Source organism: Electrophorus electricus, chromosome 3 (genome assembly GCF_013358815.1).
Source record: "Electrophorus electricus isolate fEleEle1 chromosome 3, fEleEle1.pri, whole genome shotgun sequence".
NCBI lineage: Eukaryota > Metazoa > Chordata > Actinopteri > Gymnotiformes > Gymnotidae > Electrophorus > Electrophorus electricus.
Genome location: NC_049537.1, coordinates 28469961 through 28491086, shown reverse-complemented (window position 1 = coordinate 28491086; position 21126 = coordinate 28469961). Strand labels below are relative to the sequence as shown.

At 46.8% G+C, this 21126-nt stretch overlaps 2 protein-coding genes across 5 annotated transcripts; both read left to right on the top strand.

Annotated features, from left to right (window-relative positions):
* Positions 1-164: 164 nt before the first annotated feature.
* mysm1 (Myb-like, SWIRM and MPN domains 1) lies at positions 165-7388 on the top strand. Of its 2 annotated transcripts, XM_027026004.2 has the most exons (20): positions 165-403; positions 945-1014; positions 1105-1175; positions 1280-1345; positions 1468-1540; positions 1688-1786; positions 2229-2700; positions 2825-3029; positions 3262-3392; positions 3528-3631; positions 3818-3895; positions 4149-4234; positions 4369-4420; positions 4529-4579; positions 5064-5138; positions 5333-5521; positions 5832-5964; positions 6182-6287; positions 6477-6534; positions 6629-7388. In XM_027026004.2, exons 1-20 carry the CDS (start codon positions 345-347, stop codon positions 6965-6967), a joined length of 2517 nt encoding a protein of 838 aa, XP_026881805.2. In that variant the 5' UTR covers positions 165-344; the 3' UTR covers positions 6968-7388. The 2 variants fall into 2 exon arrangements, with proteins under 2 accessions (XP_026881805.2, XP_026881806.2); XM_027026005.2 differs by lacking the exons at positions 165-403; positions 945-1014; positions 1105-1175 and having other exon boundaries at positions 1320-1345; positions 1468-1607.
* A 177-nt stretch (positions 7389-7565) lies between these two features.
* On the top strand, positions 7566-19084 carry oma1 (OMA1 zinc metallopeptidase). Of its 3 annotated transcripts, none has more exons than XM_027025994.2 (8): positions 7566-8313; positions 8878-9106; positions 9298-9471; positions 10304-10411; positions 12650-12778; positions 13423-13497; positions 14237-14347; positions 18428-19084. In XM_027025994.2, exons 1-8 carry the CDS (start codon positions 7886-7888, stop codon positions 18572-18574), a joined length of 1401 nt encoding a protein of 466 aa, XP_026881795.2. In that variant the 5' UTR covers positions 7566-7885; the 3' UTR covers positions 18575-19084. The 3 variants fall into 3 exon arrangements, with proteins under 3 accessions (XP_026881795.2, XP_026881793.2, XP_026881796.2); XM_027025992.2 differs by having other exon boundaries at positions 14198-14347; XM_027025995.2 differs by lacking the exon at positions 18428-19084 and adding an exon at positions 15809-17469 and having other exon boundaries at positions 14198-14347.
* Positions 19085-21126: the final 2042 nt, after the last annotated feature.

Below are 21126 nucleotides of genomic sequence, written 5' to 3'. Positions count from 1 at the left end.
TGGTAGTTGTGTGTTATGGTAGTGTTATGTTATGGTAGTTATTATTAGTTGTAATATGGTAGTTGTGTGTTATGGTAGTATTATGTTATGGTAGTTATTATTAGTTGTAATATGGTAGTTGTGTGTTATGGTAGTATTATGTTATGGTAGTTATTATTAGTTGTAATATGGTAGTTGTGTTATGGTAGTATTATGTTATATGGTAGTTATTATTAGTTGTAATATGGTAGTTGTGTGTGTTATAGGGTAGTTATTATTCGTTATGTGTTATACGATAGTTATTACCTTGCCATGAGGTGTCGCGGTGGTGACTGTGGGAAACCGCTCGTCTTCTCAGCAGCAGTATGGCGGACGAGCTGGACGTTGTTGACATCGAAGGGGACGAATGTGGCACCGATGAAGGGTAAAAAAACTGCTTCTAAATGCCCCGTAGAGCTTCGTAGTGTGGCAGTCTCGGGGGCAATTGCGTTTTGACGTGATTTGGGGGTATCATGATGAGCACGCCTGTCAAACGTAGGCCTGAGTGTGAGCTGAGTTAGCCGTGCTAACGCTAGCTAGCAGGTTAGCTAAGTGACTTGGACATGTCCAAATACGCATAAAACGTTGGATTCTGTTAATAATACACTTTTACTGATAGAATAAAGTTCATCAACGTTCATTATAATCTCCTAGGGATTATAATCCAGCCAGCGCTGGATTTGTCTGTGTTTTGCCTCTGTTGTGTCAATGCTAGCTTTATCTTAGGTTAGCTTTCCTGGTTTATTTGACCTGTGGTTTTAAGCGGTTTAGTTCTAAGAGACCGGTGTTTCAGTGTGGAGGTTAATGCTTTTGGGCGTTTAGGCGTTCCAGTTACCTCCTAAACTGTACTCAGGTGTGAGAATAACTAAAGAAAAGTGCACCTAGCTAGCTATCGTTAATACATGAGTGGTACTTGGTTTTCCCAGCCACACCGGGGCGAGGATCTTTCAACATGACTACTTGCACTCAGCGTGGAAGACCACTACTGCAGTCTTGGTAAGGGTACATTTTAAGGTTTATTAAACTGGTCCAGTCTGTCACCTCCATCTCCAGTGAAATAACCGGCTCATGTTCTCTCTGGCTCAGCCATGGACGCTGGACAGCTCCATCAGTGAGGAGAACAGAGAGGTGATTGAGACCATGCTTCTGGAGGAGCAGTATCCTGTGTTTTAAAACCATTCCATGATTCACCTACACTGTGTACCTTTAGTGTCTAAATCCACTCTGAATTGCCTTTTATACGTCCTTAACAATGCTGTAGATATTATTTCACTGGTAAGAAGGTACCCAAGGTGACGTGGACCAACGACAGGCATAAAATAAAGAAGTGAGTTCAGCAGAAGCGCCTTCTCTTATTGTCTTTATAAATCATTTTGTAGGATCGTTTTCCACCGCTTAATTGTAAATGTACAATGTAACTGTTGCTAAGGGGAGTTGAATCTTGTTCAGGTCACCAGTGAAGAGTTCTGGGTCTTCTGCTCGTTGGTCACAGGGGGAGAAGGACCTCTTTGAGAAAGGCCTGGTTTGTTACTGTTTCCCTGCTCTTTGAAACACCACCTCTGTCTGACATGGATTGCAGTGACCGATACGTAATTATTGTACACACAGTAATAATGCTGCTGAGATGGACACATGCTTGCGGAACACTGACTGTTGGTATGATCTTTAGATTCAGTTTGGACGGAGGTGGACCAAAATTTCGAAGCTGATCGGTACTCGGACTGTTCTTCAGGTGAAGAGCTATGCCAGGCAATACTTCAAAAACAAGGTAGGACACTGCTGCGTGGACCTCCTGTGTCCTCCGGCCATCGTGGGACCTGCTGCGTCTTTAGGTGTTTGAAGACGTGGGTTTCATGTGCTGATACTGCTGTGATTTTTCCAATCATCTCTGGGCTTTGTTAAAAATCTTCTGAAGTAATAATCTTAAGCATCAGTTGCTCTTTTGGTCGACCATTGGAAATGGCTTCTGATATGGCATTTATAGTAAGTTACTAATAAAACTGTTTTTGTTGACAGATTGTTCAAACACAGGGTTTTTAAATTTCTTATTGTGCTGTGGTAATTAGCATTCATTTGCCTAGCAAAATTAAGTAATTAGGAAACAGCAATCACTTAAATGATAGTCCTGTTGTTTATGGGATATTGTATTCACACTGCCTCCTGGTCACTTCAGATTTCAAATCTTCCCTCTTTAACCTTGTAACCTCCAGGCTAAAGCTGATGGTCATAGTGTAGTGTCTTCTGCTAAGACCCAGAGGTCGCTGCTTCATGCCCCGCCCAGTGGATCCAGCCCTCCCTCTGCTTCGCCACGCCTCCCCACACTGACCAACGCCATACGCATCGAGCAGCTGTCTGACGACGAGGATGTCGACATCACCGATGACCTCAGTGACGAGGCGTCGCAGCCCGACAGCCACTCTGATCTCGGGGATGAGCCCAAAGGTTCTGACCACCGTCATGACCAAGTAGAGCCCGCCGCAGTCGCGCTCTCTACAGGCAGACTGAATGACCACATCTCCAGTCCAGAGGAAACAGAGGAGAGACCTGCTGGTCTGAGCCCCGAGGGGACCGTGGACGTCTCTCGGACACTGAGCGAGCCGGAGCGTGCAGGGCAGGGAGAGGCCTGCGATTCTGCCTCTAGCACGGAGATGCGCACCCTGCCTGTGAACGAGGGCGCTGAAGGTACTTGCCTCGTATTGCACTTATAACTGTGGCATATTCACAGAGACGGGAAATGGTACAAGTAGCAGCAACTGTGTGACTTTGACTTTTGAAACCTGCTGACATTTCTGTCGTGTTGTGCCAGATAAAGTGAGAAGGTGTCCAGACGAGGAGGTGGAAGAGGAACATGAGGAAGAGGAGGAGCTTAAGGCTCCTGAACAGGAAGTGACACTGGACACAAGTACCATCACGGAGGAGGAAAAGCAGGCGATCCCAGAGTTCTTTGAGGGCCGTCCATCAAAAACCCCAGAGAGATATCTCAAGATCCGCAATTACATACTCGACCAGTGGTGAGTCTGCTGAGACTGCAGAAATGTTGACAGCGCTTTGCCAAAATGTAGCGAGTGATGTGAGATCGGAAAGATGCAATTCGACACGCTATTTGGATTTCGAGGCACTCTCAAAAGCAAATGAAGGGGATTGCAGAGATGTTGGTAATAGGGTTGCGTTGAACCAGCTGGCCCATCCAGCCTCGGTGCCTGTGCACAGCCTGCCTTCATTGTGTGTCTGCGTGTGTGTCAGGGAGAAGAGCAAACCCAAGTACTTGAATAAGACGTCGGTGCGACCTGGCTTGAAGAACTGTGGGGATGTAAACTGCATCGGCCGAATACACACTTACCTGGAGCTCATAGGAGCCATCAACTTCAACTGCGGTAACACCCCATACTTTGCCTACCGACCTTTTAAGCTTTTGCGTCTTTTGTTGGATTTTCTACTGAACAACTTTGCCGTACAGATCGATTGATTTGGTTAACGAACATTTTGTGTCCCTGCGTTCCCTGCCTTAGATCAGGCCATCTATAACCGCCCACGGCCGGTAGATCGTTCTCGGGCCAAGGAGAGCAGAGACAGCCTGGAGACGTATCAGCTGGCTCAGAGACTGCAGTCCATGGTAAGCAAGGCCTGTGCACGCTGCCCTCACAGCCTTACTTATCTACCTGCGTCCCACGCACTGGCTATTGTCACCAGGGATTAGTAGATACTAATGTGGTTAAAGCAGTTGGGCTTCCAGTAGGTGGCTTTGTGGAAACCGTACTGCGTTGGGCTCATTCTGTCTGTCTGTCTGTCTGTCTGTCAGCGTGCGAGGAAACGGCGGGTGCGGGATGCGTGGGGTAACTGGTGTGACGCCAAAGACCTGGAGGGTCAGACATATGAGGTAGTGGAACTGCAGAGTGTGACCTGAGATTCATCACATATGTATGTTAGAATGTGAATTTCATGTAGTGCTGTGAATGTGGAAGTCTAGTCTAGAAAATGGAAGCGTGTGTGTGTAGTTTGCCCTCTAATTACCACATATATCGCAGAGACCCACATCTGCTGCACACAAGCTGTTTAGAAAGACCTCAGTTTGGTATGTCACACAATTTCTAAAGTGTGTGTGTGTGTGTGTGTGCACGTTTGCCCTGTAGCACCTGAGTGCAGAGGAACTGGCTGTTAGGAGAGAGGAGATGAGGAAGAGACATCCTCGGCCCTGCAAAGTGACTAAACGTGAAGGGTGAGCGTGTGACTGCGTCAGTCAGCCCGTTTCTTGCTGAAAATCCATAGACTACGTCATTGACTAGGACAAGGTGGCATTAACACCTAAAGAAAGAGTTTCTTCTCTTTATTTATTTTTTTACTGCTTTGCAGCTTTGACCCATTCCAGCTTGTTCCATGCAAGACCTTTGGAGAGGACAGACAGGTCAGGGACGCTCCCTTTCTCATATGTGCGTTCCTGTAAACATATATGCATTAAAGGGTGTTGCATAAAGAGTCGCATTCTAATGTCACACTTTTCCTTTCCCGTCAGGAACCGTTCCGGGTTATAGTGTGTGCTGAAGCTCTGCTCGTCATGGAAGTGGTAGGCTTACAGCCAGCCTTTGGGTGGCCCTTACTTCAGTGCGTGTGCCGTGCTTGGTTATGAAACTAGCGCTACTGAATGAAACACAGTGTAGTTGGACACTTATAGGTGTAGTCTAGGGTCAGGAACTCCACAGGGATTGGGGCTGCCCACATGGTGGCGCTGTTCATTTTATCAGGGAGCACTTAAAAAAAAAAACTCTTTTACTGCGTGGATTTAAATTTGTGCACTGAAATGAAGCACAGAAGATACTCTCATAGACCTCCTGGAATGTGAAAAGCTAGCTAGTGAAGGCTGGATTACGTTCTTGTTGGATCGTCACCATGCTATTTTAGCAAAACCGATTATAGCATTCGGCGCCGGTACCATGGCCAAGTCTCTGATATAATGCCACGGAGGGAACAGAGATGATGTTCGGCTAAAGATAATTTCTCCAAGCAATGTTCTCATAGAGCTTCTGAAGGTCTCTTCTCTTTTCTGGCAGCACGCTCATGTCTCTATGGGAGAGGTGATTGGCCTCCTGGGTGGATCCTACGATGATGAAGAGAAAGTGTTGAAGGTAAGAAGCTAGATCTGGTAGCAGATACTCTAATACTTGAATGCTTTTGACATGGACTGTTCTAGCCTAGAATCTTATACAACCCCAAAATCTGATCGATCGGTTACTTGTGACGTTGTGTGGTTATTATAATGGTGGTGGTGGGTAGCTAATCGTGTGTGTGTGTGTGTGTGTGTGTGTGTGTGTGTGCACAGGTCTATGCAGCTGAACCATGTAACAGCCTCAGCACTGGACTGCAGTGCGAAATGGACCCTGTCTCCCAGACCCAAGCCTCTGAGCTTCTGGGGGTCAAAGGTCACAATGTCGTTGGCTGGTATCACTCTCATCCAGCTTTTGAGCCCAACCCTTCTCTCAGAGATATCGACACCCAGGCGAAATATCAGGTATAAGACTCTAAGGAGTGCTGCCTTAACAAAGATTCAATGCAAGTAAACAATAATGGTAGAAGTAGGTTTTCCCTATACAGGGAAATGAATCCCTCGCGGTGAAATTGTTCATCATTTGTACCATCAGATTTAAAATAAGTTGGTTCTGAAGGACCATTAAATGGATGAAACAGCTACTTTCTATATCTCTGATTTAAGACAGTATACTTTAAAGAATCTGAAAGAAGATAAGGTAACCTCTCTCTCTCTCTCTCTCTCTCTCTCTCTCTCTCTGGCATCCTGACGCCTGGCTTGTGGTTTCTGGCAGAGCTATTTCTCACGGGGAGGAGCTCCATTTGTAGGGATGATTGTGAGTCCATATAACCCCTCGAACCCTTCTCCGACATCCCAGACCACCTGCCTGTTGGTTCAGGAAGAGACCGAGACTACTGGAACACACAGTGAGTATTCAGTCTCTCTTCAGTTAAAGTCCACATTAGGCAAACTCTGTAGACTGTCCAAATGATGTTTCAACATTCTTCCCAAAATATTTAACTTATTGTAAACCTTTATTTTTATTATTTTATTTATTTATTTATTGGAAACCTTGGTATAACATATTTGTATCAGAATTTCTGTGATTTTCTGATCACTCTGGGATGCGTGTGTTTACTTTAGAGCTTCCCTACAAGTTTGAGTATGAAGTCTCCACGGAGCCGCCTGATTGGACAGAAGTAATGAGGCGAGCGGAGTGGGTGGTGTTCAAATACAGGCAGTCTCATGGGTCAGTGCATTTCCGTTTTCACACCAAGCCAGCAGGACCCTTAATAAAATGTGACCTACTAAACCATTGCTTCAGCGGAGTTTTAGGTTTCCTGCCCAACACGTTGTGGTGTCTTAGACTTTAAGACTGTACCTGGAGCGTTTGTTTTCAGTCAGCGTTTAATCCTCTTGATGCGTTTTGTATTTTCAGGTGCATACCCATGGAAAGGCTCTACAGTAAAAACTCCAGTCTCACATGCCTGGAAAAGGTAACAAAACACAATCAAGAATGATAATTTATTAAAAATAATAAATAGATTCTGGTTTTGCGTAATAAGTTTAAATTAACTCTCTTTTCCAAAGATGCTTGTGTCATTGGGGAAGTTCCTTCCAGGGATACCAGAGACGGAGACATTTCTGGTCCAGATGGAAACTCTGTTTGTTACACACTTCATTGTTAAGCAAGAGGCTGGCTCCTTGTTGACGTGCCATGAGCTGATTACGCAGTCCCCTTTACACACATTCGCTGCCTCTGAACCAGCGGACCACGATATAGCCTTGGACTTTGAGGAGACATGTGCTATGGAGAAGCAGCTCGGCCCCGAAGCCAGAACCCCTGGGAGCAGATGTTCCCCAGGTCCTGGCAACCACGTTATTCCCAGTAAAGAAGTGAATGGGCCTCTTATCCAGTCAGGCATTTGACCTAAGGTCCACAGACTCTCCAGGGAGAATTTCTGCTATTGCGGAGAGTAATCTGGTTATTCTGACTTTCTAAACGAGACCATCCCATTAATCATTTACTGTGTGAACTGGTATGCCTAGTGTGTTAATTGTTTTGCAGCCATTAAATACCTTATGCGCACCCTCTGTCCATTGCACAGCAGGTTAGCCAGATGCAGTGTATGAAGTGGATGAAATGTAAATGTTTGTGCTCAATTTCTCTCCCCACTTTTTAGATTAAGTGTTTATTTTTTCAGATTGGGGAAAAATTGCATTTCATATTAACATAATCGCTAATAGCCTTTTTTAGTGTATCTAATTGTACAATGTTTCAAGTGAAATTCTTAATTACACCTCAACTTAAAAATGTATAAAAATAAAAGTATGACATTGTTTGTTATAACATTTGTCATATTTTCTACTCAGTCATAATTGTACGTCGCTTTGGATAAAAGCGTCAGCAAAATGCAGCAAATGTAAATATTTTCTTATTTTTGACAAGTGAACTCGTGTTGGAACCGTATTCGCACGTCTAGTTCCCGAACGGATCGTTTTTGATGTAACGCACCGTCGACAGTAGTCGGTCAGACGTGGGTCTTCACGCTGGGACGACGGGGGTTTGAGGGCTCATTGAATTGCAAATGAACTCGACATAAATATCTTTACGTTTGGGTTTAACGAAGCTACCGTCAGATCTATTTCATTCTAATGTTAACCCGACTTGGCGTCGAGCTTTGATGACAAAAACGTCCTTTTACAAAACGACAATACACGTCCAGCACGGCCTGTTTTAACACTTCACCACATGTTTTATTGTGTTCGTAAGGACGTTTAGAGATAGTTAATAACTAGTTCGCTAGTTAAAGTGTCTGGAGCTGTCTGTTCCCAGGGTCTTGGTGAATGGCCATGATTTGCATTCGTCCTCTTAAAAGTCAGATAAACTCTTTCCTGGTGGTCAGCCGCCTTCGGACTGCACACGCTCCGCCTCTGCTCCGGTGGCAGCAAGGACGATGCTTAAAGTGCTTCTCTTACCCCTTCCGGTGCGCTTGGGCATCAGTTCGACTCCAGCTATTCGAGACACACGCTGCTTGCGATTTAAAATGGTCCTCATTGTTTGATTCGAGTCGTTTGACACTCTGCCAAGAAGCAGGTCCGAGACTACTTTACCCAGGAACAGTCCACGGACTGCAGCTCGGCCGCTGTTTCCCAGCCATAAAGGTACCCGTAAAAACGTTCCACACCTCGGGCAGACACCGAGCCGTACCCGCTCCACTCGTATGGCTGGTCTTCAAACCCCTGCAAAAGGTTGCTGCTATAATACTGGGAAGGTGAGATGTCTAAAGAGCATAAAAGTAACCCACTTAAAAATGTAATGCAACACCCTAGTCCCCACTTCAGTGTTTATTTATTTTAACTTCTCTTCTTATCCCTTAATTATTGTGTTTGTGTCGATTGTTTTTGTTGTCTTTTCTCTCTCTCCTCCATCTGTCATTGTAGAGCGACCTTGTGTCTGAAAGGTGCTATATAAATTGAAATTATTATTATTATTATTATTATTATTATTATTAATGGTGGATGCCAGCAGTAAAAAAGCCTGACGGCTCATCAGTGTCATTTGTTGTTCTTAAAGCTAAACTACTGCGTAGGTCTGTCTGATTCCTTCTTTGAGTACACCAGCCTCAGGAGACAAGTGATTAGCTTTAAAAGATTCAGTCCACTGGCACATCGGGTCTCTTGGTCACATGTGAAAGTGACCCGTTTTCCACCTAAAAGAACATATTTTGTTGACTTTGATGTGGATGCCAACAAGAGGAGAGGAGGAACGAAACATATTTGCCGAGAACTCCGCCGTTCCGCCGATGTCCTCATTCTCTTGGTCTTTCTTCTGGTAGGAGCATCAGGTTGTGGTGGAAGTCCTTGCCGGCCAATAAGAAGCAGGTTTTCCGTGAGTGGGCGTGGCAGCGGCGATGGGCCCTCACGGGTGCTTGGTCAGGGCTGCTGCTCGTCACTGTGCTTTTCTTCCTCACGCACCTTGAAGAGACCCCGTTGACTGGCAGGACCAGACTGCTGGTTTTCAGCAGGGAGAAATTTATGGATCTGTCTCAGTTCGCTTCAGATGAGGTAAGCTGGGCTGCTTTACTTCCAAAAAATGAAGACAAAGCCAGAAGACTGAGGGACTAACGGGTGATCGCAGTGCACGTACAAAATTTTGAGAAGTATTTAATTGATTAAAATTCATTCTTGCTTGTGTGAGGCCTTATGGTACTTGTAGTCTTATGTGATGCACTTTGTTTCCTTTCACCCTTAACCAGTGCATGGAGCAGCACAAGGACTCATTCGTTCCAGCTTCCGACCCCCGGCATCAAGTGGTTGAACGGTTAGTGCAGCACTTGGTTCAGAGGAATCACGACATTGAAGGGATCGATTCGGTACCCTGGACGGTCCACGTGGTGGACAGCCCTGCTCTGAACGCCTTCGTGCTGCCTGTGAGTCACTCGGGGAATTGGAGAATCAACAAGATCGCTGAGTCGCTACTTTGTAGCCGGGTCAATGCCGGCTAGCGCACGTAAACATTCACATTATGCACATGTTTTTGCCTGCTGTGAAATGGCCCCTCTTATGGTTTTCAGTGTGACAAGCTGCATGTTACTGTCTCTGCCCACCACTTGGTGGAGACAGAAATAACTGCAGTCTTTTAAGGTTTTATTTGTATGTACAGTGCTGTGCAGAAGTATTAGGCTTTAGGCCACCATTAGATATGTTTTTATATAATCATTTATATAATCATATAATCATTATAATCATATATAATCATTTGACAGTTTTTATTAAGGTACACACAGAAAATGCAGGAAATATGTACAGAATTTAAAACCCACAATTTTCAGAACAAAATTGTTTCTACAGGCAAAAGTCAGTATTTAGTGTGTCCTCCCTTGGCACTAAACACATCTTGAATTCTTTTCTGAAGTCATCTTCTGGTACCATTCCATTCAGGTTTTAAGGTTCCTGTAACTAAAGTGTAAGGCGAGGTTACAGTAAATACTTGCCACTGTAGCCTGTAGAAGTTGTTTTCTGGTTTTTAATAACACATACAAATATCCTGTCTGTTCTGGTTGTATTCTAATAAAGAGACAGAAATTATTCTTTATGGCCATTATACTATAAGACTCTTGCAGTATTGGATGTTTAGAGAGTAGCATGAGGCATATTGACTGACTACTGACTACTTTATTAGTTTACTGATGACAAAAACTTGAATATTTTAAGCAATTGCAATGCTGTCTTCTGACTGTTTGTTTCTTGTGTATGTGGTAGAATGGGAAGGTCTTTGTGTTTGCGGGAATGTTGGAGGCTGTTAAAGACGTCCACCAGCTGACCTTTGTCCTGGGGCATGAGATGGCCCATGCTCTCATTGGTCATGCTGTAAGTCCCGCCCCTTCATACACATCACATCACACGATCCATTGATCATCGCTGCTGTCAGTAGTATTCCCCCCCAATATGGAAGTGACAGCGTTTTAAGTAATTTGTTTTCTTTACAGAGTCCTGCCTGAGCTTCTAGTCTTTTCGGCAAGGCTTCCACTCTGTCCTTCCCTGTCTCTCCAGAATCGGCTGGGATTTCACTTCTAGTGCTTAAGGAGCTTCATTCATATTCCATCCTTCCTCTTCCTCTCGTTGCATTCTGCCTTAGATGCTAAGCACCCTTCATTGGGTTTAAATTGCACGTTTTTCTCGGTTTGTGCCCACGTCGTGTCCTGCTTTCGTCTCCGCGCTGGTGTTGAATTGCACTGAAGTGGGCTTGCCCCTTTAAAACTGCGTTAAGTGCAGCGGGCACTGCAGTTTTAGCGCCACGGCGGTGTTTCAGCGCTGTTGCATCACCAGCCTGCGCTGAGCACGAGGATGGCCTTCGAAGGCGAAGGCCTTAGCTAGCGTTGCGCTGTTAGCACGGTCCATGCTGTAGCGTGAAGGACTAGATAGGCCGTGAGAAGGTCCGTACCACGCTGACAGCCAGTAACAGCGAAAGCAAGCGAAGCCACCAGCTCATCTGTCACCGGCGTGGGCACTGTTGGTCTCTGCTGGATAAAAGACTTCCTTGTAATGTCATGTATGCACACAGGAGTACTAAAAAAAGGCCTCGTGTAATAATGTATCATCGCGTTTATTTTCTGCCCGCAACTATAACCCAAAAATGTACACAACAAACCCCACATGCCCCGTTTAGGACATTTAAAAAGTCCTTTTATTTCATTCATTGCTAACAGTTTGTGACACACAAATGTACATTAAGTACAAGAAGAGGTATGAATTTCTTCACATAGTTGAGGCAAAGATAAATATAGTGATAGAAAGACTGAATGATATTGGCGGGGCGGGGGGGGGGGGATACGATTCTTATTATAAAAGATTAAAGGTAAAAACTGGAGTAAGAAGATAAGTAATTCTGAAGAACCTTTTACTGTTGCAAACTTAATGGGTGATTTGTCAGACCATCTAACAAGGTGTGAGGCTTTTGGCTGGACTGAAATGCCTTCTGTATGTCTGCTGTGAGTCTGTGATGTTTACTGTGAAAAGATTATTGGTTGTCAGGTTCATATTTTAGTATAAGAAGGAAACTTAGAAGTAAGTTTGATTACATTTTTCCAGATAGACATGAGTAATGTAGTCCCGTCGCTGTGTGAGAAAATATAATTAGTCATTTTTTATGGATTACTTTTTGGGTGAACTACACCGCTGGTTGTCATTATCGATTTTGTTGCTGGCCGTGGTTTGAGGAAATTAGCAGTTGAGATGCAGTATGCTCAGCCAAAAAGAAGTCAGAAGCTTTTTCTCTTGCTGTCTTTCACTAATTCACTCTCTAACCTTTCTCACTCTCTCGTTCACTCGGTCTGTCTTGCTTTCTTGCTCTCTGATGCTATCAGTATCTCATTCTTTTTTCTCTCTCTCTGTCTCTCTGCCTCCGTCAAGCTTCCCACAAACACTCATTAACTTAAACGGCCAAACATTTGCCACGTTTCTAGCACAGAAACCTAATGTCCTGTGTCGGCTGTTACCGTCACTCTGCGCGTCCAATAAAACTGGTTCACTGTGCCGTCCCAGTGCAGCACAGTAGCTGTTTCTGACCGTGTCTCCCTCGTTGGGGTTTCTTCTGCGTCTGAAGTGCTCTGACTGCCTTGGGACTGGGTGTTTCTGGGGCGTCGCGCCGCCCATACACACACCCCGAGATGCGGTCGAGAGCGAGCGAGTAAAGAGCATATGAGCGTGGGCGTCTCACGTTGGCTCACGCTGGCTCACCTTGGCTCACGTGCCCTGCCGCTTGAACGCGAGCGATTTGATGGCTCCGCGAGGTGGCATAAAGCGCCAGTGCCATCTGCATTGCGGCACAGTTTTGCTAACGCTGTTCGCCATGCCGGTCGTAGAGAAAGGGTCTGACCGTTGGGCTTCACTCGCCTTCATTTGCATAATGGTATTTTAATTTGGTGGTGGTAATAATTTACTTTAGCTTTGTTGTTTTGGAATTGTTAGCTTTTTCCTTTTTGTTTTCAGAAATGTTTTCACATAATTGGCCTGTCAAAAAAAGGTGATAAACTGAAAAGAATTAATGTGCTCTCCATCTGTCTCTCTGTCTCTCTCTCTCTCTCTCTCTCTCTCTCTCTCTCTCAGGCTGAGCAGGCCAGTATGTCTCACGTTGTGGACTTGCTGTCCTTTATCCTGCTGACAGTGATGTGGACCGTCTGCCCTCGAGACAGTCTTGCTGTGCTGGGCCACTGGATCCAAGGCAAACTGGCCCAGGTGAGACTTGCCTGTCTGACAGGCTACGCGTCTTACTGAGTCCATGTAGCCAGACAAATGACCACGCCCCTGCTTACCCTTAATTGCTCAGTGTGCATGACAGCCGGAATTGCGTTATAATGCACAAGTGCTTTAATTGTTCAGCGTTCGATGAAATGCAGAAACATTTGGGTTCATTTTAGCTGATAGCAATCTCCTCTGCATGGTGACTGTGCAGTTTTTCTCTTAAAAAGTGTCTCCTAAAAGTGAATTATCGCTCCATATAGGCCGCCGTTGGGCCCAAGCTATTCTGCCGTGCGGCTGTCTTTGCATTCTGAACACGCCGATCCTAAAGTCAATTGTAGTGAGACATCTCCATGCTCGGGTCTGCAACAAAACACAGAGCAGACGATGGCGTATATTGGCACTTCTGAGCAATAATTGTAAGTCACTCTGTGTTATAATGCTGACTTTAATTGCAGTCCGACACGCTTTAGACGTGATTGAGCTGTTCGTTCCGCTTCTGCACCCTCGCTGACAGTGTTGTTGAGCGTGTCCTCTTGTTCACCCTGCATTCTCTCCCCTTTATGTGCCGCTGCTCTTATCCGAGCTGATCTGAGAGTAGCAGCGTCCTGAGGGAATACTCTCTGTCCCTTGTGTTCTAGTTTTTGTTCGATCGACCCTACAGCCGGAGTCTGGAAGTGGAAGCCGACCAGGTTGCACTGCGGCTGGCTGCGAAGGTACCTCGGCCATCAAGCCAAGCGCACGCCTGCACGGCGCTCGACGACGCTGAGCCGTCTGTGAAAGCGGATGAGCAAGCATTATTCAAAACTGCTTGCATAATTTAAGTGTGGAATTTAAATTCATTTCAGTTTAAATGTTAGTCGGTAATGATATGCCAATATGCAAAATTCGAGTAATAATTGATGTGGCTGGGCTGTATGAAGAGATGAGTGCAGGAAGGTGGTGGTGTAACCCTGTAGCAATAGTTGCAGAAGCCTGTTAGGAGACACACAGGCAAAATATAGATTGTGTTATGACAAGTGCAGTATCCCCGCTGGCCATTAGATGGCAGTGTTTGCACGCGCGGCCGTTCCGGCTCCCAGGCTGGCCTCCTTATATCCAGTGATATGAACAGCTCCCCTTTCCCAGTGGTAACAGATGCCCCTCCGCTCTTACCCTCTCACCCACGGCCCTGGACACCGGCGCGTTGCCTGGGAAACCGCGCGGGGCTTCCTGCAGCGCCCGTTAATAAGTGCGTGTGGGCCGACGCGAGGCTGAAGAAAAGCGTGGAGAGAGGGTGCTAGCCGAGGCCGGCGTAGCGCGGTGGGAGCGCGAAGGAGCAGCGTTTTCTAGACAACATGCTACAGAATGATATCATGGCTTATGCAGATTGTTTGAGGGCACTGAAACACTGTTTACACTCTGCCCCCCCCCCAGGCGTGTGCGGATGTGAGAGCAGGGTCTGTGTTTTGGCAGCAGATGGAGTTGGCTGATCAGCTGAGTGGTGTGCCTGTCGCCCCTGAGTGGCTGTCCACCCACCCCTCCTACCGCAGTCGCATCTCGAACCTCGACCGGCTCATGCCAGAGGTAACACGCACACACACACACACACACACACACACACACACACACACGGTGGTCATTACCACAGTGTATAGACCAGGACTGCTGACGCTGCGTTGTAATGCAAGCGGCCACCTGAGCAGGCGAGTAAATGCAGGCCGGAAAACTCTCCGTTTGGACAGGATTGCAGCACGTGGCCATTTTATGAGTCATAAAATATTCTTCTACATGTAAAATGATTTTGATTAAGCAGTGTCTTCAATTTGTTTCAAATAATCACATCCACACTCAAATATGTGGCGCAGCTACCACAGAAGCAAGCAAGGAAGTCGACTATCCAGGGAGGAGTTGTGTGGTTGTGTAGTGTGTTGTGTGGTTGTGTAGTATGCTGGGTGCTTGTGTGGTTGTGTAGTATGCTGGGCGCGTGTGTTGTGCGGTTGTGTAGTATGCTGGGTGCTTGTGTGGTTGTGTAGTATGCTGGGCGCTTGTGTGGTTGTGTAGTATGCTGGACGGTGGTGTAGTGTGTTGTGCGGTTGTGTAGTATGCTGGACGGTTGTGTAGTATTCTGGACGGTTGTGTAGTGTGTTGTGTGGTTGTGTAGTGTGTTGTGCGGTTGTGTAGTGTGTTGTGTGGTTGTCTAGTATGCTGGACGGTTGTGTAGTGTGTTGTGCGGTTGTGTAGTATGCTGGACGGTTGTGTAGTGTGTTGTGCGGTTGTGTAGTATGCTGGACGGTGGTGTAGTGTGTTGTGCGGTTGTGTAGTATGCTGGACGGTGGTGTAGTGTGTTGTGCGGTTGTGTAGTATACTGGGGACTTGTGTAGTATGCTGGGCGCTTGTGTTGTGCGGTTGTGTGGTATGCTGGGTGCTTGTGTAGTGTGTACTATGCTGTATGCTCATAATTCATACGTCTCCCATCACTAAAATGTGCAGTTCAAGTGGCTGAAGTGTGGTGAGAGGTGTAAAAGGTTTTGGCAGTGGGAGGGACAGACAGACTTCATGACTGTCTGGAGTGTGGCGCTTGCTTTTGTACGCTGTGTGTCAGGAACCTGTGCTATGGAAGTGGAGGCACCTGGTGTCGTTTTTTTTTTAGCAGCATTATTACTCTTACATCAAAATTAATTTTGTTACACCAAAATCTTTGTCAAAAACCCTAGATTTTCTTGAATATGATTCTGGCTTCTTGTGTGTTTGATAATTGATATTCTCACTTTCTTCAATCTCTGTTGCTAATGAAAACACAACAACAAATACAGAAAACAAGCCCATAATCCCTACATGTGCTGGTACAGATTTATATGATCCTGTGCAGTATTTTTCTCAGCTCTGGGATGTCAGGGCTCCATCTGGGGGACGTCTGCACGCTGTTTGTCTGTGGCTTTACTCCGTGTTCAGACTCGGTTACGCCTCGCATTAACCCTTACTGCGCACGCATGCTGTGGCGCTCACGCATGAGCCATACAGTGTGCTTGCTGTTGCTTTTTACAGATAATAAAATACATGAGTACGACCCAAAGGGGAGCCGTAGGAGAGTGGGTGGAGCTCCCAGGCCTGGCAGAGACTTCCAGACCAGACGCGGACTAACGAGACGTCTGGAGACCACCTTGCCGCTCTGCAGAGTTCATGCGCTCGTGCACACACACACGCACACACGACGCGAGAGAAGAAATGTGCGCACACTGTTGTTGCGTTAGCCGAATGCTATCCAGTGCAGAAGAAACGTTTGGTTATGCAATGCCGCACGTCTGAACACCCTGAGCACCAGCGCGCCTGCTCTCCCATGGATGGAGCGGAGCACCTGGACCTTCTGTGGACTTAATGACTTAATGAAACGACTACTCAACCCTTCTGCCTTTTGCCTGAAGACAAAACAGCGGTGGCCTACAGGTGGCGCTGTTTCTTTTTAAACCACTCTGATATTAAAATGCCTGGCTGCTTTTATGGTGAGTTTCTCACCTGTCTTGATTTGATAACTTCAGGACCCTGCAAAGCTGTTGTCTGTTGTCGAGCGCGGCGTTTTGGATCTTGCGTGGCTTGACACGTTCCAGACGAGGCCCAAAGATCCCCTGGAATTCCGCCAGCACCTTTTCCGCTGATGAGATCCATCAGCGCCTTCCCTGTCCTTCCCGCGGAGCTGCACTCGCACATGTGTGCGCCCGTGGGCTTCCGAATGAAGAGCTCATTTTGACAGAGAGAAGGAGAAAAGCATTGAGGGAGTTGAGTGTGGAGGACACTCATTTCCAGGAACATGCACTGTGCTCTCCCTTGTCACACATCACTGACTCCACAAACTGCCTGTTTAATATACAATGCAAAGTGGTGGTCGCTGGGAAGTGTGTGTGTGTGTGTGTGTTGGTGGCTCACGGGGGCTTACTTAACCTTCAGTCTGAACCCGCTGCAGTGAATGAAAGCATCCTGCTTGCATTCAGCCACTCGGTGGGCTCAAACACAGGAGGAACAGATGGTGAGGACGTTAATTGTCCATCAACCTTGTGTGTGCTTTTTCACTTTGCTGTGAGTGTGTGTTCACGTGTGTCTCCACATGGGTGTGTGTGTGTGCGTGTGTTCACACGTGGTTCAACATGTGTATGATCCTTTGCAATCTTGTGGATTTGGCTTCATTTTCCCCGTGAGACGCCCCCAGTGTCAAAAATGGCCAACAGCACCACTAACGGTCCAACCAGTGTCTCGGCCGTTGCTCGTGTCATGGTTCTTATCCACAGAGTTCTGTGTTTTTAAAAACTCTCCAAGTCTGGGGTCCCGCCGTACTGGAGCTAACGGGACTCTCAGCAGACAGGGCTGGAAGTGCTGTGTGAGAATGGCTTTTTGATTGACAGCCTCAGCCCCACTGCAGGGCAGTCAAGTGGAAGACCATTCTGCTCCGAGTTCTCTCTCTGTATATTTGTGTGTGTGTGTGTGTCTCAGATAGAGAGAGAAGGGAAAAGGTGAGTCGTCTTGCTAAAATGTTAGCACCTTTCGCCCTGTCTGTGGGCTGATACATCCGTGTTGATGTCTCTGCTCTGTACTCGGGGGAAGTGGGCATTCATTCATTCATTCATTCCAGCCAAAAGAAGCATGATAGCATAATGCAATAGAGCCTAAGATTGTTCAGACATTGTTAGTAGTTGATATTTTACATGAACTCGTTATGAATAAAACTTCCCACAGACTTAAGTGCAGTGATGTTCATATATAAGGATGTTTTTCTTTTACAAACTGTAAAAACTGTGTATTGTGTAATAACTGTGTGATAACTGTATTGTCTAATAACACTGTAAAAACATTTGTTGTGTAAACATGCAGTGGTCACGGTGCACACACTCTCTTGGTGAAGTTACAGCCGCTCCTGGTTGATCTGTTGACTTATTGCCTTGTATATGTGGCGCGTGTATTTTAATTGGGCACACAGTCTTAAGTATCTCGGGGCACACACTGCTCTAATACATTCCCATGGGTAATTGTTCCCTGTGCTTCTATGGACATGCGGCTCTCAGATGGAGAGTTTTTACATTGATATATTTGTTCGGTGCTGTGAGTCCCCTCTAATGACCCAATCTTCAAACATCCGCGTGCTCCTTAAATCCGACTCTCTCCCCGACTAATGAAAAGAGTCTGTGTGGAGGGCCGCGTCTGATATGTTTCTCCGGGGAGATTGTTCCGAGTGTAGCTTTGATCAGAAAAGGTTTCTCTGTTAAGCATTTCGCTGCAGGACTCCCGTCCCCAGATCACTGTCCCTCTTAACGCTCCACGCTGGCTTGGTGTTCTTCCAGCCTAGCTCCGTGCTCATTCATTATAAAGATTTTGTTTGCTGACTCGGGTCCTCGGAGGGAATGTCAGAAGGTGGACGTGAGACTGATCAGATGGTCTCCAGAGAGGTGTCTGGTCTCCTTAGGGAACAGGCTTGGCTGGGACTGAATTCTGAATGCTGAATACTGAATATTGTCCAACCTTATACCCGAGAGGGTTTGGTTTTAATCTGTGCTTTTTTTTTTTAACCCTTTCCCTCCCACTGCTCTTAAAGTCCTCCGTCATCTGCACCATAGACTGGTGCGTGTAAGGTCAATGGGTCAAAGTTCAAGTCTCTCGCCTGTCTCTCTGCCGCTGCAGGCTCTAGAGATCCGCGCGAGCTGCAAATGCCCCGCCCTCCCTGCCGCTGACCCCCGGGTGACCTTCTCCCGCCGGCGTGCGGCCGCCACCGTAGAAGGAGGCCAGGAAACGAGAAGGAGATGGACGCGAGGAGAAGATGGAGTCTGAGCAACTCATGCCACCACCACCACCACCCCCCCCATGGACCTCCACGCTGCCAGACCAGCAGGCCCACACTGGCCTTTAGTGTGGCAGACGCTGAGTGAGAAGCAGCAGGGTTTTAGTACCACGCTCCCGTTGGCTCCCTGAGCTCGGTTTCAGAGGACAGAGCTGCTCCAGAGCGGGCTGCGAGAGGCCTACCGGCTGTCACGGTGCCGTGTGCGTGTATACGGTCGCGTGAGAGGCAGAGGATGAGTGCGGCTTGAAGGATTTTACGTATGAAAGTGGGAACAGAGGTTGGTGCACTTATGTAAACACGAGAGCAACTGTAAATTTGCTTCTGGTTTGCTTTCCTGCTAGAATTAACCTTACGCGGGTGGATTTATTGTTTACGTTATTCATCAAAAGCCTGAAATAGTCTTTATGTCCTCTGTGTGTGTGAGCATAGGACTATTTATGCTAAATGCTTGGAACACTTGGTACATGAACAATACAGTTTGTTGTTTTTATGGTGTGTAATAAGTGGCCACTGACTCCTTTTTTTTTTAATTAAACTCTAGCTTTCTAGATGTCTAGAATTACCTCTCGATCATAGAGGTTTATATGCCTATGCAAAGGTTTTATATTTGTGTGATGCGGTTGAATCTTTCCAGTAGAGGTGAATTAACTACAGTATATCTGAGATTTGTCTGTCAGCAGGGGAACCATTCCTGGTCACTTTTGTGACCATAATTTGGGTTTTTTGTACGCATAATGTATAAGGTTCTTTAAATGTCAGTGACTGTGCAATTAGACACATCACAGTGCGACGTCTCTACGGGTGTTAAGTGTGTGTTCTGTCCAGCTGTGAGTGCACAAAGGCCTTGTTCAGGGATTCCCTCGCAACCTTCAGGGTCGCACAGGCTGCATGCTTTGTAGTTAGTGCTGAGAGGTATCGTGTGCAACACATCCTGCGCTTTATTGAAGTGTACAAACATGAAATCCCTACACAGCCATTGGCTGTTTCTAAACGAGGGTGGTGGGAGAGGGTTGGTGGAAAAGAAAACATTTTTAGAAAAAGTGAGCCGCGTTTGCCCGAGTATGGCGTTTTGCTCATTTATTAAAGATGATGTTTGTCTTCTTCCCGAGTCTGGCAGACAGGTGTGTCTCACCAGGGATCCCAGACAGCCCGGCGCACTATAGCGCTGCCCCCTGGCATACGTCTGCTCCAATACTGCCAGTCCCACAGCTCCTGGCAGGGCAGCTTGGCCTATTTGAGTGTGTGTGTGTGAGTGCGTGAAGGCATGTAGCGCGTGTTTGGCTGAAAATTGGCAGCCCTGTAGCCAAAGTGCTTCCTTTTCTTCGGAAAGCGTTAATTTAGCCGCCGCGCTTCTCGGGCTGGCCGCTCCCGTGGGACAGCTCCAGCAGAAACTCATTACCAGCTGTGAGATTGCATAAGGAACAGCAGGCTGCCGGCCATGGGCTGGCGAGCCAATTAGATGCGAGGGGAGGGGGAGCAGAGGTATGGGAGGCTGGGGGAGAGACGGAAGATGGAGTCAGTCTGTAGACCTGGGGGTTTCAGAGACCAGAGTCTTGTGGTCAGCCAGAGTCCAGACATGTCGGGCAGCTCAGAGTAGGTGCTGTCCTGCCAAGCTGAGTTAACTGAGACTCCACAGAAGTTTGTTTTTTTTTATTATTATTTTTTTTTATTATTGATACAAATGAAACAGGACATGCGACCTGTGTGCATGGCTGCCTGAGCAGTCTCCTCCTGCACCTCACAGTGGAGTCTGCAATGTGAGCTACGGACCCCGAAATATCAAGGAAATCCAGAACTATCTGGGGGACATGGCTTTGGAAACGCTCAGTCACTGGCTGAGCAGGTGGAGGTCAAAAGGTCAAGGCGCCAGGCTGCAGCGTTGGAGTAGCAAGGCGGCTGGTCTGTAAAGAAAGGTAGGCGGATAGATGAACGGCTCGAGCTGCTGAAGCCCTCGTCCTCGCCGCGTGTTAGCATCGGCATCGGGAGGAAGGTGTGCCGGAGGGTAAGAGCAGACCATCTCCGTGGAGATGCCTCCCGCCCACTGGTTTGCTTGTGGTCGGTGGGCCGGCCCACGCTGAGAGAACCAATGATCTGAGGAGATACGGAGATATGTGCATATATGTGTGTGTGTGTGTGTGTGGGGGGGGGGGGGGGGGGGGGGGGTCTTGGATCGATTTATAGTGAACAGTTGTGGGTTATTTTCTTCTTCACAACAAATTTTCACCCCAGAAGATCACTATTGAGCAATGGGTGGGCAGGCAGATTGGAACATCTGCTCATGCATGGGTGGCCTGACAGTATCCCATGATGCTGTTTATGGTGTGTCTTTGTAGCCACACCTACAGTCCTGCTGGCCACACCCACACATCTGCTGTTAAACAGAAAGGTGAATCTCTCAAAAGCAGTTCCCTATTCAGACTCAAATTACATACCTTATTTACTTGCAAACTTTAAAATGTGGTCATCCTTTTCAGCACACCAGTTTGAAATCTGTTCTCTGAATTTCTCTCTCCTTTAAACAGGAGTATTCTTTTCTGATTCT

Excerpts from the sequence above, each read along its gene's own strand:
- mysm1 (XM_027026004.2), top strand. The coding sequence starts at position 345 with ATGGCGGACGAGCTGGACGTTGTTGACATCGAAGGGGACGAATGTGGC. Across the intron at positions 1,176-1,279 it reads ACCATGCTTCTGGAGGAGCA|ATATTATTTCACTGGTAAGA; the intron begins GTATCCTGTGTT and ends ACAATGCTGTAG. Across the intron at positions 5,522-5,831 it reads ACACCCAGGCGAAATATCAG|AGCTATTTCTCACGGGGAGG; the intron begins GTATAAGACTCT and ends GGTTTCTGGCAG.
- oma1 (XM_027025992.2), top strand. The coding sequence starts at position 7,886 with ATGGCCATGATTTGCATTCGTCCTCTTAAAAGTCAGATAAACTCTTTC. Across the intron at positions 8,314-8,877 it reads GCTGCTATAATACTGGGAAG|GAGCATCAGGTTGTGGTGGA; the intron begins GTGAGATGTCTA and ends TTCTTCTGGTAG. Across the intron at positions 14,348-18,427 it reads TCGACCGGCTCATGCCAGAG|GCTCTAGAGATCCGCGCGAG; the intron begins GTAACACGCACA and ends CTGCCGCTGCAG.